Source organism: Podarcis erhardii (assembly GCF_964252035.2).
Source record: "Podarcis erhardii genome assembly, chromosome: 7".
In the NCBI taxonomy this organism is placed as follows: domain Eukaryota; kingdom Metazoa; phylum Chordata; class Lepidosauria; order Squamata; family Lacertidae; genus Podarcis; species Podarcis erhardii.
Window position 1 is genome coordinate 12,355,095 of NC_138511.1, and position 14,678 is coordinate 12,369,772.

The 14,678-nt window shown below is 45.0% G+C and overlaps 1 protein-coding gene across 1 annotated transcript in view; it reads right to left on the reverse strand.

The window, feature by feature from the left end:
- Positions 1-1,681: 1,681 nt before the first annotated feature.
- WSCD2 (WSC domain containing 2) overlaps positions 1,682-14,678 on the reverse strand; it is an 81,391-nt gene continuing 68,394 nt past the window's right edge. Inside the window, exons 8-9 of the mRNA XM_081871058.1 lie at positions 5,885-6,085; positions 1,682-3,110 (exon numbers count right to left, since the gene is read on the reverse strand). Of these exons, the coding sequence (XP_081727184.1) occupies positions 2,758-3,110; positions 5,885-6,085 (554 nt within the window). The 3' untranslated portion in view covers positions 1,682-2,757. The remainder of the gene's footprint in view (positions 3,111-5,884; positions 6,086-14,678) is intronic.

Here is a 14,678-nt window from a genome sequence, read left to right on the forward strand (position 1 = left end):
CAAGCTGGGAAGTGGGGCCTGTTTGTCCTGCGCCTCATCTCAATCTGAGATGCAGTGGATCGTGGGCAGAGCTTTTCCATTCCTGGCTGCTTCCTTCCCCCCTGACCCTGCAAATACAGTTTGCTTCACTGTTATGTACTGTACTGAGTTGAATAGGATCCAGAATGCAGCAGTCTGACTGGTCCTAGAACAATAGGATTCAGAATGCAGCAGTCTGATTAGTCCTACAACAATAGGATTCAGAATGCAGCAGCCTGATTGATCCTAGAACAATAGGGTCCAGAAGGCAGCAGTCTGATTGGTCCACAGGAGCCACCCAATCCAGCTCCAGGTGGAAGTGAATCCGCAACATGATTGGCCTACTGGTGAATCCCGGAATTAGCCAATCACGTGGGGCCCATTGTGTAAATAATGTATATGAAGCATTCTGGGGGAACTTCCATTCCTCCTCACCACTATGAGCTGAATAAAGAGCATGAAATCCACTCTCGACTCCAAGTATATTTCATTCGACCTCCTTGCGAAAAAAGGAGAATTGCAAAAAGCTTCTCATTTTTGAGATGCTCTGTAGAGACTGAGAAATGATAGTGAGGGAAGAGCCACAACCTGGGGATTTACTATCAACTGGAGGCCATTTTCTCTTCTAGGTCTCTGCAACCCTCATCCTTTTTGGGCTTTTTTTTTACCTCCTGGCTCCTAAGAGGCCCTCATTCCAGGTTGTATGAAAGCAAAGAGCAACAGATGCTGATAATTTAATCAGTTTCATAGGTCACTGTAGTGAGCTTTTGCCTCTGCAACTGGCCAAGTGGAAGGGAGATTCAAAATATAAATATAAGATTCCATGTTTGTCAGGTGAGAAAAGGGTTAGGACACATAGAATTCCCTGCAAGTTCCTAGAGGGCACTCTGTGAGGTCACATCCTGTTTGCCCAGGTGAGAAGGGTAACAATAGGAAGATAATCTTCATCATTTCCTCACACCTGAGGAACAGTCACTCTCTTGTCATGCAGCTGTAGGAAGAAGGTGATCTATTTTGTAATCTAGAAGGATATTTTGCCTGATTTACTTATTTCACTGATATTTTCTGCTTGAATCGAGTCTGCAACTTTATGTAAGTAAACAATATTTTTATATCTTTACATTACAGACTTCCTTGTTGTTATTTTGTTTAGAGGGATAAACAAAGGGGAAGATCCAGTCTGCCACAGGCACCCTGGATAATTCTAGAAAGTTACACAGCTTTCCCCCAAGTTGCTGTGTTAATGCTGCAAAGGGTGGCATATTTTCAATTCTGCGAAACTAAACACCGATCTTACTAAAGTGAATAGGAGGGAAGATAATTAATAAATAATAATATAATAATAATTTATTATTTATAGCCCATCCATCTGACTGGGTTCCTGTCCTGGCTTCCAAATCCATCCCAGAATACATGAATTCCATGTGTTAGGGATGAGGCTGTTGTAACGCTCGGGATTTTGTAGGATTACAAGTCTCCTCAGCCCCAGCCAGCATGGCCAATGGCCAGGGAGGATGAGAGCTGTTGTCCACCAACATCTGGAGGGGTCACAGGTTCCACACACCTGTCACACACCAAACATCATCAAGGACAGCTCTGGACATGGAGGCCTGTGAACTAAACCTTGACGCCCCCAAAATGAATGTGATAAAAGGCGATGGCGCAGGTAGTTAAGTGGGACTGGAATGAGGCGACCCCTATTCCCCTCAGATCTACTCTTCCCAGAGTGGTTTAACAATGCGTCCCTCTTCCCAGGGAACTCTGGGAATGTGGGAAACGGCCATAGCTCACTGTTAGAGCATCGGCCATGCGCAGAGAAGGTCCCGGGTTCAGCCAAACAAAGAATCTGACTTTGTGTAAGGCAGCTTCCTGTAATGAGGAGGTAAAATGCTCAGGGTGGATGGTACCACTTTTTGGAACGCTCCCCTACAAGCAGAAAATGAAGTCCGCAACAGGAAGAGAATTGAGACCTTGTATCCCTGAACTACCAACCACCAACAAATCAGGAACTTGTGTGTTGTATTCCCCCCTCCCCCGGGGAAGGGAATTAAAAAATGGCATCCTCCAGCTGAAATTTAAAGTGGTACAACCCACTCAACCACCTCAGGTCTGCAACCGTACTGTACTGTATGAGTAGACCAGCCTACTGTCACCAGGTGTGTGCAGATATGTGGACCAGGCTCAAGTGTACAGAGTAGAGGAACCCAGGATGTGCGTACAAGTGCCAGCCAGGTCCGAATGAAAGACCTGAATCTCGAGGAGTGTCAGGGCAGCCAAACGGACCACAGGTTTTTGACCAGGAACAGAACACTGCCTGGCTCGGCTAAGGCCCCAGCGACGCCTCTGCAGTGGCCCCAAAGATCCGGGTACTGCAACCATCTGGAACAGAGCTGAGGTGATCCGTATTATGAAGTGGGGCAGGAGAGACAACACTCTTCCAAACAGCAGCAGCAAAGATCTATCTTCATTTTGCAAACCTCCCCCAACTGTATGTTAATGTTGGTCCCTAGTGAACGTAGATCTGTGTGGGCGGGCTTGCCAAGGCATCTTCTACTGGCAATGGTGGATGTTGACTGCTTTTTGCTCATGCAAGGGGATTTGTTAACAGCGAGCAGCAGAAGTCCAAAAAAGGGCCACCCACTGGGTGGAAATAGTGACTCGCCAGGTGAAACCAAGCTGCACCTGCCTGGGCAGATCCCGTTCCTCCCAGCCAAAAGATGTCCCTACCCAACACGACCATCATCTTGGATAATAGTCCTCTGGTACCCCCGTGAGGTTTCTGAGTTTCAGGGCCGTGTCCACTGTTTTGATGTAGCCATTGATCAATTTCCTCATCTCAAGGGTATAGGGGTCGTATTCCAACTTCCTGAGCCCGGATCGCTTGAAGTTCCCATCCTTCTGGCCTTCCACACACAGAAGACGGTCCTCAAGGACTGCGATGCCCAAGAGGCTGACCATCCTCTTGAGCTGAATGAAGAGGTCTTGTTTCAGGTCCTCAAAGTGCACCACCAGGACGCTTTTGCCGTATTTGAGCCAGTCAAGGGTGTGCGTCGCCCACCAAGGGGCATAGTTCTTGACAAATTCTGGCCATTCTGTAAGAAGAGAGGGGGGCATCCTGTTAATCAGCAGCAGGACACAGGGTGGGATTCTGAGCACATTTGGTGCCCAGTGCAATGGGACCCACAACAGACACACGTTAGAAACAGCTTGCCCTTTGTCCATGATGGTAGAAATGAGGTAGTTGTAGCAATTAAGTGTTTTAAATTTGTTGTTAGCTGCCGTGAGCCCGGTTTTCTGAACCGGGAAGGGTGGGGTATAAATAAAAACTTATTATTTCTTATTAGTCTCTGAACAGACCTGGATCAGCTCAGCTTCAAAAAGGTACGAGTGGGAGGCGGGCCAGAGATATTTTGCTTCCTGAGACCCAAGACAATATTTTTTTAAGTTGCTTTTTTCCACCCCCGCCCCCCCCACATAAAATTTATATTACAAGAAAAAAACCAAAAGGAACAAAACAATCAAATCATCCATGAAAACAGTTTAAAACAGCTGCACATAGAGCAGAAATTTTAGGCTAGAAAAATGGAGAGAGCTGCAATAAACAGATTCATTTGTCCCTGGTTAAAACACAAACCTGAATGAATTCCTGCCCCATGTCTACACCCTTGCTACGGGTTTGGAGGGAACAGAGATAAGAGGATAGAGCCCTCTTATACTTGAACAAATAAGAAGGTAACAAGACACAGATGTGTGTGTGTGTGTGTGTGTGTGTGTGTGTGTGTGTGTGTGTGTCCCAGGGACTGGGGCAAACCTACAGGAGATTGGTGGAACATAATCTGGGGTAGCAAGCTGGATAAAGGAGCCCAACGATGAAAAGGAAGCCTGAATTCTTGTAGAGATGTTCTGAAGTAGGACTATATTGGAGCTCTGAGGTTCCTCAAGTGTGGATAAGCAGAGCGAAGATGATAGCCACCTTGAGCTGCTTAGAGGGAAAGTTGGATATAGATGCAACAACAACAATAATAATGAATAATAACCAGTATGGTTGGCTGGAATAATTCATGTTGTGATTCCTGCATTGCAGAACTCAAAGACCCTTGGGATCCGTCCCAACTCTTCCATTCTTTGATTCTACGTACCTGGGAACCCGTTTATAAGGGTTGCTCCAGCCTCACTACCAGGGCAGCAACCCAGAGAAGAACGAGTTATTGGCTCCAGGCAGATCAGCTCCTGACATGGGTCTAATATAGTCAATGCTCTTTCGGGGGGGGAGGGGCTGATTGGGAGGGTCATCTCATCATGTCTACCTTACCCCTGTTGCCATAAACGCATCCTTCCCTAAGAAAACGCCTTTCCTGGCTGGGCTCTTTTTGTTGATGATTGATACGATCTCATTAGCAAGCTGCTCCGTTAGCCACCAGGTCCTGGGCTCAGTTAAACATGCTCCCTTGCTTTAGAAAAGAAGGAGAGGAAATCTTTCAATTACCCCCGAGGTTTCCTGCTAATTGATCCTCACATTAAAATCGGGTGATAAAATGGATAATGAACCAGATATAATCTGCCAGAATTCCGTTTGCAACTGTAACGGGTCCGATGCCTCATTTGCGGTGCAGGAAAAGTTTGGACCCTTGAACTTTTCGCCTTCGCCTCCTTGAGGAAAAGACAACCTTGTCCACCCTCCCCCCCCCACATCCCTTATTAATCCTCTTGAACTGTGTTTTATCCCCCACCTCTGAATTATTAAATGGACTCTCTGTTCCATTAAACAGAAGCGGGACAATTCACCTTGCATAATCATATCACATAAAACTTTGCTTTGGAACCGATCCAAGGGATATCATAAAATTAATGCCATGGAACAAAAACACAGAACTTTTTTTTTTTTTTTTTTTAATAAAGTAAAAATCACATAGACTTTAGCTTGGGGGAGCCAGAAGGAAAAGTATAATCGGAAGGAAACGAGCAGGGTAAGTCTGCAGCCTGGCACTAAGGTGGGCATCAAAGATCTGCCCATCTGACCACATGGTAGTACAACTGACAGCTGCAGCAAACTAGCAAAAAGCTGACTAGGTGCATTTTTAAAGCCTGGAGTTGCCAGTGCAACCAGTCTGGTTTTATTTCTTTTGGCTGAACTTGTGCAGTTCTGCAGGGCAATCTATTTAAATTCCCTTGCAAGGGTGAAGACATGGGGCAGGAATTCATTCAGTTTGTGTCTTAACCAGGGACAGTTGGATCCGTTCATTGCAGCTCTCTCCATTTTTCTTTTAGTCTTAAATTTCAGGTCTCCACATTTCTGCAACATTCTTCCACTAAAACAAAAACCCTAAGCCTAAGGCTATATCATGGATAGTTGAAACTTTGGCAATGCATTCAACGTGCAGTTATTTGACAGTGCGGCGCTCATCTCACTTTATTGGCCGAGGGAGCCGGCATACAGCTTCCGGGTCATGTGGCCAGCATGACTAAGCCGCTTCTGGTGAACCAGAGCAGCGCACGGAAACACCGTTTACCTTCCCACCTGAGTGGTACCTATTTATCTACTTGCACTTTGATGTGCTTTCGAACTGCTAGGTTGGCAGGAGCAGGGACTGAGCAACGGGAGCTCACCCCGTCGCGGGGATTCGAGCCACCGACCTTCTGATCGGCAAGTCCTAGGCTCTGTGGTTTAACCCACAGCACCATCCACATCCCTATGCCTGCCATAGTGCTTTACATATGTGGTGTGAATATGGCCAGACTATGTGCTTGTGTGCTTTTGAGAGTTTTGTCACGCCGCCTTGTGAGGACACTGTGCCCTAAAAGGTAGATTAAAAAATAATCTTTTAATAAGCAGATAGAAGCCGATGGGGTGGATCCCCGTATTTACCTTTCCCTTTCCAGTGGGCGTGAGCAGCAAACCCAATGTGGCCTCCATATTTCCTGTTGAATTCAGCCATAAGTGCTTTGTAGGGGTTGCGGATCAGCAAGATGGCTGCATCAAACGCCTCGATTTCCTTCTGCCCGCTCTCGTGAGTTTTGATGCAGATCGTCCTCCCACTTCGCCAGTGGTCCCGTTCACCTTTGAACCCTGTTGTGGGGAGTGGGGGGGGGAGGAAATGGAAGATCAAAGAATGAGCTCTAGGGACAAATATGGGAACATGGAGTAAAGCTAAAGAGGAAGAAAAGAATGAAAGAAGACCCAACAAACAGCTTACCCTCTAAATCATGGGTAGGCAAACTAAGGCCTGGGGGCTAGATCTGGCCCATTTGCTCCTGGCTTGGCCCATGACTTTGCAGGTGAGTCTGCAACAAATTGCTGCAGTTTTTCCTTAACCCCCCTAAGCTATTTAAAGGGGCATCGTTGTGAACCTATTGAGTCCAGGGTCTAAAGCATGGGTAGGCAACCTAAGGCCCATGGGCTGGATGCAGCCCAATCGCCTTCTCAATCTGGCCTGCGGACGGTCTGGGAATCAGTGTGTTTTTACATGAGTCGAATGTGTCCTTTTATTTAAAATGCATCTCTGGGTTATTTGTGGGGCTTGCTTGGTGTTTTTACATGAGTAGAATGTGTGCTTTTATTTCAAATGCATCTCTGGGTTATTTGTGGGGCATAGGAATTCGTTCATCCCCACCCTCAAAAAAATATAGTCTGCCCCCCCCCCAAGGTCTGAGGGACAGTGGACCAGCCCCCTGCTGAAAATGTTTGCTGACCCTTGCTCTAAATGTGCGTAAAACCCACACATTTCCTAATTCTCAGCATTGTTGTGTCTGCTATCTCTGACCAGCTGATTTTCCTGCGTTCTCCTTGACATTTTTGTGGCTCCTTACAAACACAAATCCTTTTCTCCCTTACCACCGCCCAACAGGGCCAAACGCAGTGAGGGTCAAAGAGATTTGTTTCAATTGTGTCTTCCTGGCTAAGACATTTCAATGGGCCTCATAACTCAGAAAACGGTGGTTTGTGTGCATTTGTGTGTGTGTGTGTGAGAGAGAGAGAGGCAGAGAGATAGAGAGAGGAACTCTGGCGAGAATTCTTAAAGTGAGGGAAAACATTTGAAAAGCCAACCAGCCAACATCCGTAGCCATCCTGCCCATTAATGTCAAATGGTCTTTGTCTCTCTCCACAGATTGGTTCATCTTGGGGCTTTATAGCAGTTTGTTCATTAAAGAAAGAAGAGAAACTGGGGTGTGTGGGTGTGGGGGGGGGCACCCAATGCCACAGTAGCTGAACAGAAGATGATGGTCTCGTGCCACGTTCCAGAGAAACAGAGGAATGGTGTGTTGGGGATGTTTAGCCTGGAGAATAGGAGACCGCGAGGTGACATGAGATCCATCATCTGGTACTTTGGGGCTTAGGTGAATCATAGAACTGTGGAGTTGGAATAGTAATAATAATAATAATTTTTTATTTATACCCCACCCTTCTCGGATCAAAAACCGGGCTCAGGTCGGCTAAGAACAAATTTAAAACACTTAATTGTAAAAACAGCATAAAATACAGTATAAAAACATGAATAACAATAAAATTCAAAATTCAGAAATCGTTTTAGGGGAAATAAGCATTAGATAATCCCAGGGCTAGCTGGCTGAATCGGTCCTACTTGGGCCAGCGAGGAGGCCACTGGAGAATTAGCTGTGGGGTCTCAGAGTGGGTAATCTTCATAAAAGGGGAGGGGGAGGGAAGAGAAGGGAAATAAAAGATCAGGCTGAATTCAAATTAAAGGCTAGGCGGAATAGCTCTGTCTTACAGGCCCGATGTGCTTTGGCGTGCTTTGGTCCATGGGGTCACGAAGAGTCGGACACAACTAAACGACTAAACAACAACAACACAGGCCCAACAGAAGGAGGTTAAATCCTGAAGAGCCCTAGTCTCATGGGACAGAGCATTCCACCAGGTCGGAGCCATCACTGAAAAGGCCCTGGCCCTGCTGGAGGATAGTCTGACTTCCTTAGGGCCCGGGACCTCTAAACTATGGTTATTCATGGACCTTAAGGTCCTTTGCAGCGCATACCAGGAGAAGCGGTCCCGTAAATACGAGGGGCCAAAGCCACAAAGGGCTTTAAAGGTCAAGACCAGCACCTTGAACCTGACCTTATACTCCACCGGGAAGGGATCCCAAGGACCATCTAGTCCAACCCCCCGCAGTGCAGGAATCACAACCGAAGAATCGCTAACAGGTGGCCATCCAAACTCTGCTTTGAAAGCTCCGGTGAAAGAGAGTCCACCCCCCTCTGAAGTAGTTCGTTCCACTGTCAAACAACTCTTACAAAGTTCTTCCTAACATTTTAGTTGTCATCTCATCTCATTTCTGGTCATTTGAACCCACTGGTTCGGGTCCCACCCTCTGGAGCAGCCGAAAACAAACTTGTTCCATCTTCCCTGGGACAGTCTTTCAGATATGGCTACGAAGATAGCTATCGTGTCGTGTCACCTCTCAGGCTGCTCTTTTCCAGGCTAAACACCCCAACTCCTTCTGTCATTCCTCATAAGGCTTGGTCCTTCCCTTTGCTGGGGCAACACCTCTGCTTCTCTGGAGCTTTCCATGGTCCTGAAGGCTCCACCTCTGGACACCTGGAATGTTCTGCATCCTGCCTCCTACATTGACCTGCTTCCTTGCGAGGGTCCAGCTTCTTTACAAGTGACATTTAAGGCAAACAAAGCCCTGGGTGAGCATCCCCTCAAGTGAGGGGTGGACAGAACACCCTTTGCAATCCCTCCATCAGTTGGCCCAGTAACCAGTTTCCTTTGTGGCAGACAGTGGGCATCTGTCAGCACAATTTCATCTGAAAACCATCTGTTTGGCTCTCAGTCAACACAGTCAATGACTGACAAAGCTCAGCGATGTTGGGAGGAGGGACAGATTGGGACACTAACCCATGCTAGCTACTATTTCTAGCCAACGGGGAGAGATCAGATGGCAGGAGATACAAGATATTAATTACATACATGTAATTTGCTTCTTCCAATTAGAACATGCACAAAAGAGTTTCGTGGCAGCGACTTTGCTCATTGCTCGGATATGCTTTGACCCAGCGAGGTAAGCGGAGACTGGCTTAGAATAAACAACCGCAAGCTACCATCTCTGATATCTGGCCAGCAGAAGCAAACAGTCATAATGATTGGCCACCACAATTATCATGTGGCAATGAGTTCCATAGGTTTAATCTCATATCAAGTGATGTAACTGTAGTGCTCATACACGAATATAATAGCTATACATTCTAATTCTAAATAAATAACTGTAAATCTTTGTTGTTGTTGTCGTCACATAGGCTGCAAACTATGCAATCAGCCCAAATTAAGGAACATAATAGGACTGACTTCTGAGTGGGCATACATAGGATTGGGTTGCATATATGCCAGGTATTAATTTCAGTGCTTCATTACGAATCATCATTACTGCTATCGCGTAGCATGACAATGACTTTTATTACCACCAGGAATAAGTAACTCTTGGGTTTTATAATACCAGCTGGCAGTGAGCTGCATGGGGCACGTAATGCAATACTGATGGTTAACAAATAAGAACATAAGAAGAGCTGTGCTGGATCAGGCCAGTGGTCCATCTAGGTCAACATCCAATTCTCACAGTGAAGAAGAAGAAGAGTTTGGATTTGATATCCCGCTTTATCACCACTCTAAGGAGTCTCAAAGTGGCTAACAATCTCCTTTCCCTTCCTCCCTCACATCAAACACTCCGTGAGGTGAGTAAGGCTGAAAGACTTCAGAGAAGTCTGCATGAGTGCAGAGCAGCTGCATGTGGAGGAGCGGGGATGCGAACCCGGTTCACCAGATTACGAGTCCACCGCTCTTAACCACTACACCACACTGGCCATCCAGATGCCTGTGGGGAAAACAGCAAGCGAGATCCAAGCAGAAAAGCCCACTCTTCTCCTGTGGTTTTCAGCCACTGGACAGTCTCTGACTGTGGAGGCGGAGCATAGCCATCATGACAGAGCATAGCCTCTGACTTTGCAGGTACATGTCATAGACACATAGGATTATTGGCTCCCAGTACGTTTCCAAGCTCAATTCAAAGTGTCGGTGCTGACCTTTAAAGCCCAAAATGGCCTTGGCCCAGTATACCTGAAGGAGCGTCTCCACTCCCATCATCCATCCCGGACACTGAGGTCCAGCTCCGAGGGCCTTCTGGTGGTTCCCTCCCTGCGAGAAGTGAGGTTGCAGAGAACCGGGCAGAGGGCCTTCTCGGTAGAGGCACACGCCCTATGGAACGCCCTCCCGTCAGATGTCAAGGAAATAAACAACTATCTCGCTTTTAGATGACATCTGAAGGCAACCATGTATCAGGAAAATTTTAATGTCTACGGTTTTATTTTATTTTATTATTTATTTTTATTTTATTTTATTTTATTTTATTTTATTTTATTTTATTTTATTTTATTTTATTTTATTTTATTTTATTTTATTTATTTTATTTGTAAAATGCCCAGAGTGGCTAGGGAAACCCAGCCAGATGGGCAGGGTATTATTATTATTATTATTATTATTATTATTATTGAGTTGGAATGTACCCCAAGGTTCAATTTCCTGTAATGCAGCAATCACAACTAAAAAATCCCTGGCAAATAGCCACCCAACTTCAAAATCTCCAAGAAATGAGAGTCCATCATCTTTTGAGGGAGTCTGTTCCGCTGTCAAACAGCTGTTCTTCCTGATGTTTAGTTGAAATCTCTTTTCTTATCATTTGAATCCATTGTTTCATGTCCCACCCTCTGGGACAGGAGAAAACAAGCTTGCTCTGTCTTCTATGTGACTGCCCTTCAGATATTTGAAGATGGCTCTCATATCTCCTCGCAGTCTCCTCTTTTCCAGGCTAAACATCTCCCACTCCCTCGACCATTCCTCATATGGCTTGGTTTCCAGATGCTTTACCATCTTGGTTGCCCTCCTCTTTACACATTCCAGCTGGTCCTCCTTAAACTGGGGTGACCAGAACTGGAAACCGGGCTCTAGGTGTGGTCTGCCTGAGACAGAATAGAATGGTAACCTTCCCTGTTACAGTGAGGAATTTCCTCTGCCAACCTTTCATTCACGTGGGCTGCCTTGTCCCTGTCCCTTAAACCGCCTTAGGGGGAGAAGTAAAGGATGAGCCTGTTGCCCATGAAATATTAACTCCGTAAATAATTTCCCATAGGAACGGAAAGATAGATGGCCTCTGAATCAGCGAGGGCAAGGAGAAACATGATGATCCAACCCAAAGCATACAATCACACATGACAGAGAAATGTGCTGCATTATTTCAAAAAGCTTTGAGCTGCAGTATTTGCTCTGGAGAAAGCCCCGTTTGTAATAGATTTCTTTCTTGCCCAAACAAGCAGAGTATGGTACCTGTGTGTAAGAGAGATTTACTGTACTGCTCTGCCAGGGAGTCTTCTCAAACAGTAGGAAGACTTGGGGTGAAATGACCAGCTTTGTCATAGGATTATGACTGAGCTGGAGGAGTCTTAAGAAAACCCAACTCATCTCTCTCCATTCACAACTGAAGCCGAAAGCTGTCACCTGACTCTTCTCTTCCGTGACGCTCTCCAGCCATTGGTGCTGCTGCTGTGATGTCATGGAACACCCAATACAGCTTTGAAGCTCACTGAGTAAGTTTGGTCTGTTCAGCTAACCTACCTCTCAGGGTTGTTATGAGGATAAAATAGAGAGGGGGAGAACTATGAATCTGCGTAAAACATTTTTGTTCAAATAGGCCTACCCAGATATGTAAAAAGCTGGTGTGTGTTTTAATCGGGTTTTGGGTTATCACTGGTTCTGATTATTATTTGTATGTTTTAAAAATTAATTATTTTCCTGACAATTTTATTGCTTTACCTTTTTTGTAAACCACTTTGATTGAGGCTTTGTTCTTTTTAACCGTCAAATGGTATATAAAAGGAAGATTTTACAGCTTGGATCTTTGCTAACCCAAAAACTGCACAAACCTTTTGTAAGGAAACCAAGTACTTTTCTTTTTAAGTCATTTTGAACCTTTTTTTTTTTTTTCTTCTTCATTTTCATTTTACTACCAATATATGGAGACTTGTATGCTGGAACTTCTGGAAACCAAGTAACACATCTGGAAACACAGATGCTAAGCACCTGTGATTTATTCTAGCCTAAGTATTTTGAGGCGGAATGTTTGTTTTAAGGTGGATGAGGGCAGATGCAAACCTAACCAAGTTTTAAAATGCTTGGAGTGATCACCATTGTGCTTAACTCTGCTACTGGAGAGCAGGGATCTCTCTTCCAAACCTCTCCCTCCAACATTATGTGCATTAGAAGTATTATAAATCTGACTGGGAAATTGATGTTGCTTCTCCCCATCCCCCACCCCAGACATTTAAAATGCAGTCCTGACAGAAACATACCGGGGGGGGGGGGGTGAGTGGTTAAACGGACTGCTCCCCATTCCCCAAAACATTTGGCCTCTTTCACACCAGGATCTGAAGATATTATTACTTCTCTTTTTTTTCCAAGTAAATTTTTATTGTTTTCCTTACATATTCTTTTCCAACAAACCATATTAATGCCATACATTCCCTTTGACTCTGCCGAGTCGCGACTCCCCTCCCTCCCTCCCTGCAATTGGTATATTTAACCCCTTTCTATCGCGCACATCATTCTCACAATAGTACTATTATACATTGAAGGTATTATGTCAATCCTGCTAGTGTCTTGACCTCTTTACAATTCTCCTTTAAATATTCAATAAATTTTCTCCAATTATTTTGGTATCTTTAACTGCGGCTCGTATTTTGTTAGCTAAAAAGCGGAAAACTCAAGAATTACCAACAGTAGAAGAATGGCAGATGAAGATGATGGATTTTATGGAGCTAGCCGATCTAACCGGAAGAGTCTGCGACCAGAAGGAGGAGGAATACCATGGAGAATGGAAGAAATTTAATGATTATTTAGCTAAATTTGTTAAGCTAAAATAACTGGAAATAGCGTCCAGATACTTAATGGGCTTAGGATTGTATTTATGTTAATTGATAAAATAATATGTTTAATACAAGAAGGAGAAGATTTAAAGATGTTAATGTTTAATTTAAAGGGTATTAAAGTTGGGATTTGGAAAACCGTTATAAGGATATGCAATGAAATTCAACTAAGGGGAAACGAGGAAGTCGTTTTACAAAGTAAGTAACTGTTACTTTCAATAAGGTTATGATTTATGTTTGTCTTGTTTGTTTTATGGTTTTGTTTGTTGTTGATATTGTAAAAACTAATAAAAAAATTTGGGGGGGGGAATTATTTTGGTATCTTTGGTCTTCCTGGTCCCGGATCCTCCCTGACAATTTGGCAAGTTCTGCGTATTCTGTCAACTTCACCTGCCACTCCTGGGTGGTTGGTGTGTCTTGTGTTTTCCATCTTTGGGCCAGGAGGGTTCTTGCGACGGCCGTAGCGTACACGAACAGATTTTGGTCTCCCATTTTGATTTCCATTCCTATTAAACCTAATAGACACGCTTCCGGAGATATTCTTACTTCTCAATTTGCGCGTCTCTGTTTAAGGCCGTTAATCCTGCTCCCTGCTCTTCCGAGCTGTTTTTATGGTCACAGACAAGCTGCATGTAGCTGGCCCTGACTGTGTCAATAAGCCGAGTCTCTGCACATTCCTCGTCTCTCTGGGAGATTATCAGAGATTGATTGATGTAATGGGGCTTTTCTTTGGTATTCTGAGTTGGCCTTGAGGATTCTCCGCCTGGTTCCCCAGGAAGACTCCTCTTGTTAACTGATCTGCCTTTGTATACCGTGGATATTTTAAAGCTCTTAGGATGCAGAACTTCCAAGGGAGCATCGCAGTTAGTTTCCAGGCAACCAATCACAATTCACATAAAAGGGTCTGAAGTCAGCCTGTTTCACAGTGGCTCTCAGCCACTGTTTTCTTCTGCTCTGGAGGGTAGGACCCAAACCAGTGGCTTCAACTGACAAGAAAGGAAATTCTGCCTAAACAGCAGGAAGAACTTGTTGACAATAAGAGCTGTTCAAGAGTGTTCAAGAGACCATAGATAGTCATGGCTTCCCACAAAGAATCCTGGGAGCTGTGGCCTGTTAAGGGTGCTGAGATTTCTTTGTTCTTGTTGTTGTTTAGTCGTTTAGTCATGTCCGACTCTTCGTGACCCCATGGACCAGAGCACGCCAGGCACTCCTGTCTTCCACTGCCTCCCGCAGTTTCGTCAAACTCATGCTGGTAGCTTCAAGAACACTGTCCCACCATCTCAGCCTCTGTCGTCCCCTTCTCCTTGTGCCCTCAATCTTTTCCAGGGAGTCTTCTCTTCTCATGAGGTGGCCAAAATATTGGAGCCTCAGCTTCACGATCTGTCCTTCCAGTGAGCACTCAGGGCTGATTTCCTTCAGAATGGATAGCTTTGATCTTCTTGCAGTCCATGGGACTCTCAAGAGTCTCCTCCAGCACCATAATTCAAAAGATTTCTTAGGAAACCCTTATTTCCCTTATGAGAACTACAATTCCCAGAGTCATCTGGGAAGAGAGACTGATAGTTAAGCCACTCTGGGAATTGCAGCTCTGGGAGGAAAACAGGGGCCTCCTAACAACTCTCAGTACCACAAACTACAACTCCCAGCATTCTTTGGGGGAAGCCATGACTGTTTAAAGTATTACCATAATGTTTTGAATGGATGGTGCAGATACAGGAAATGGTTTCAGCCTCCAC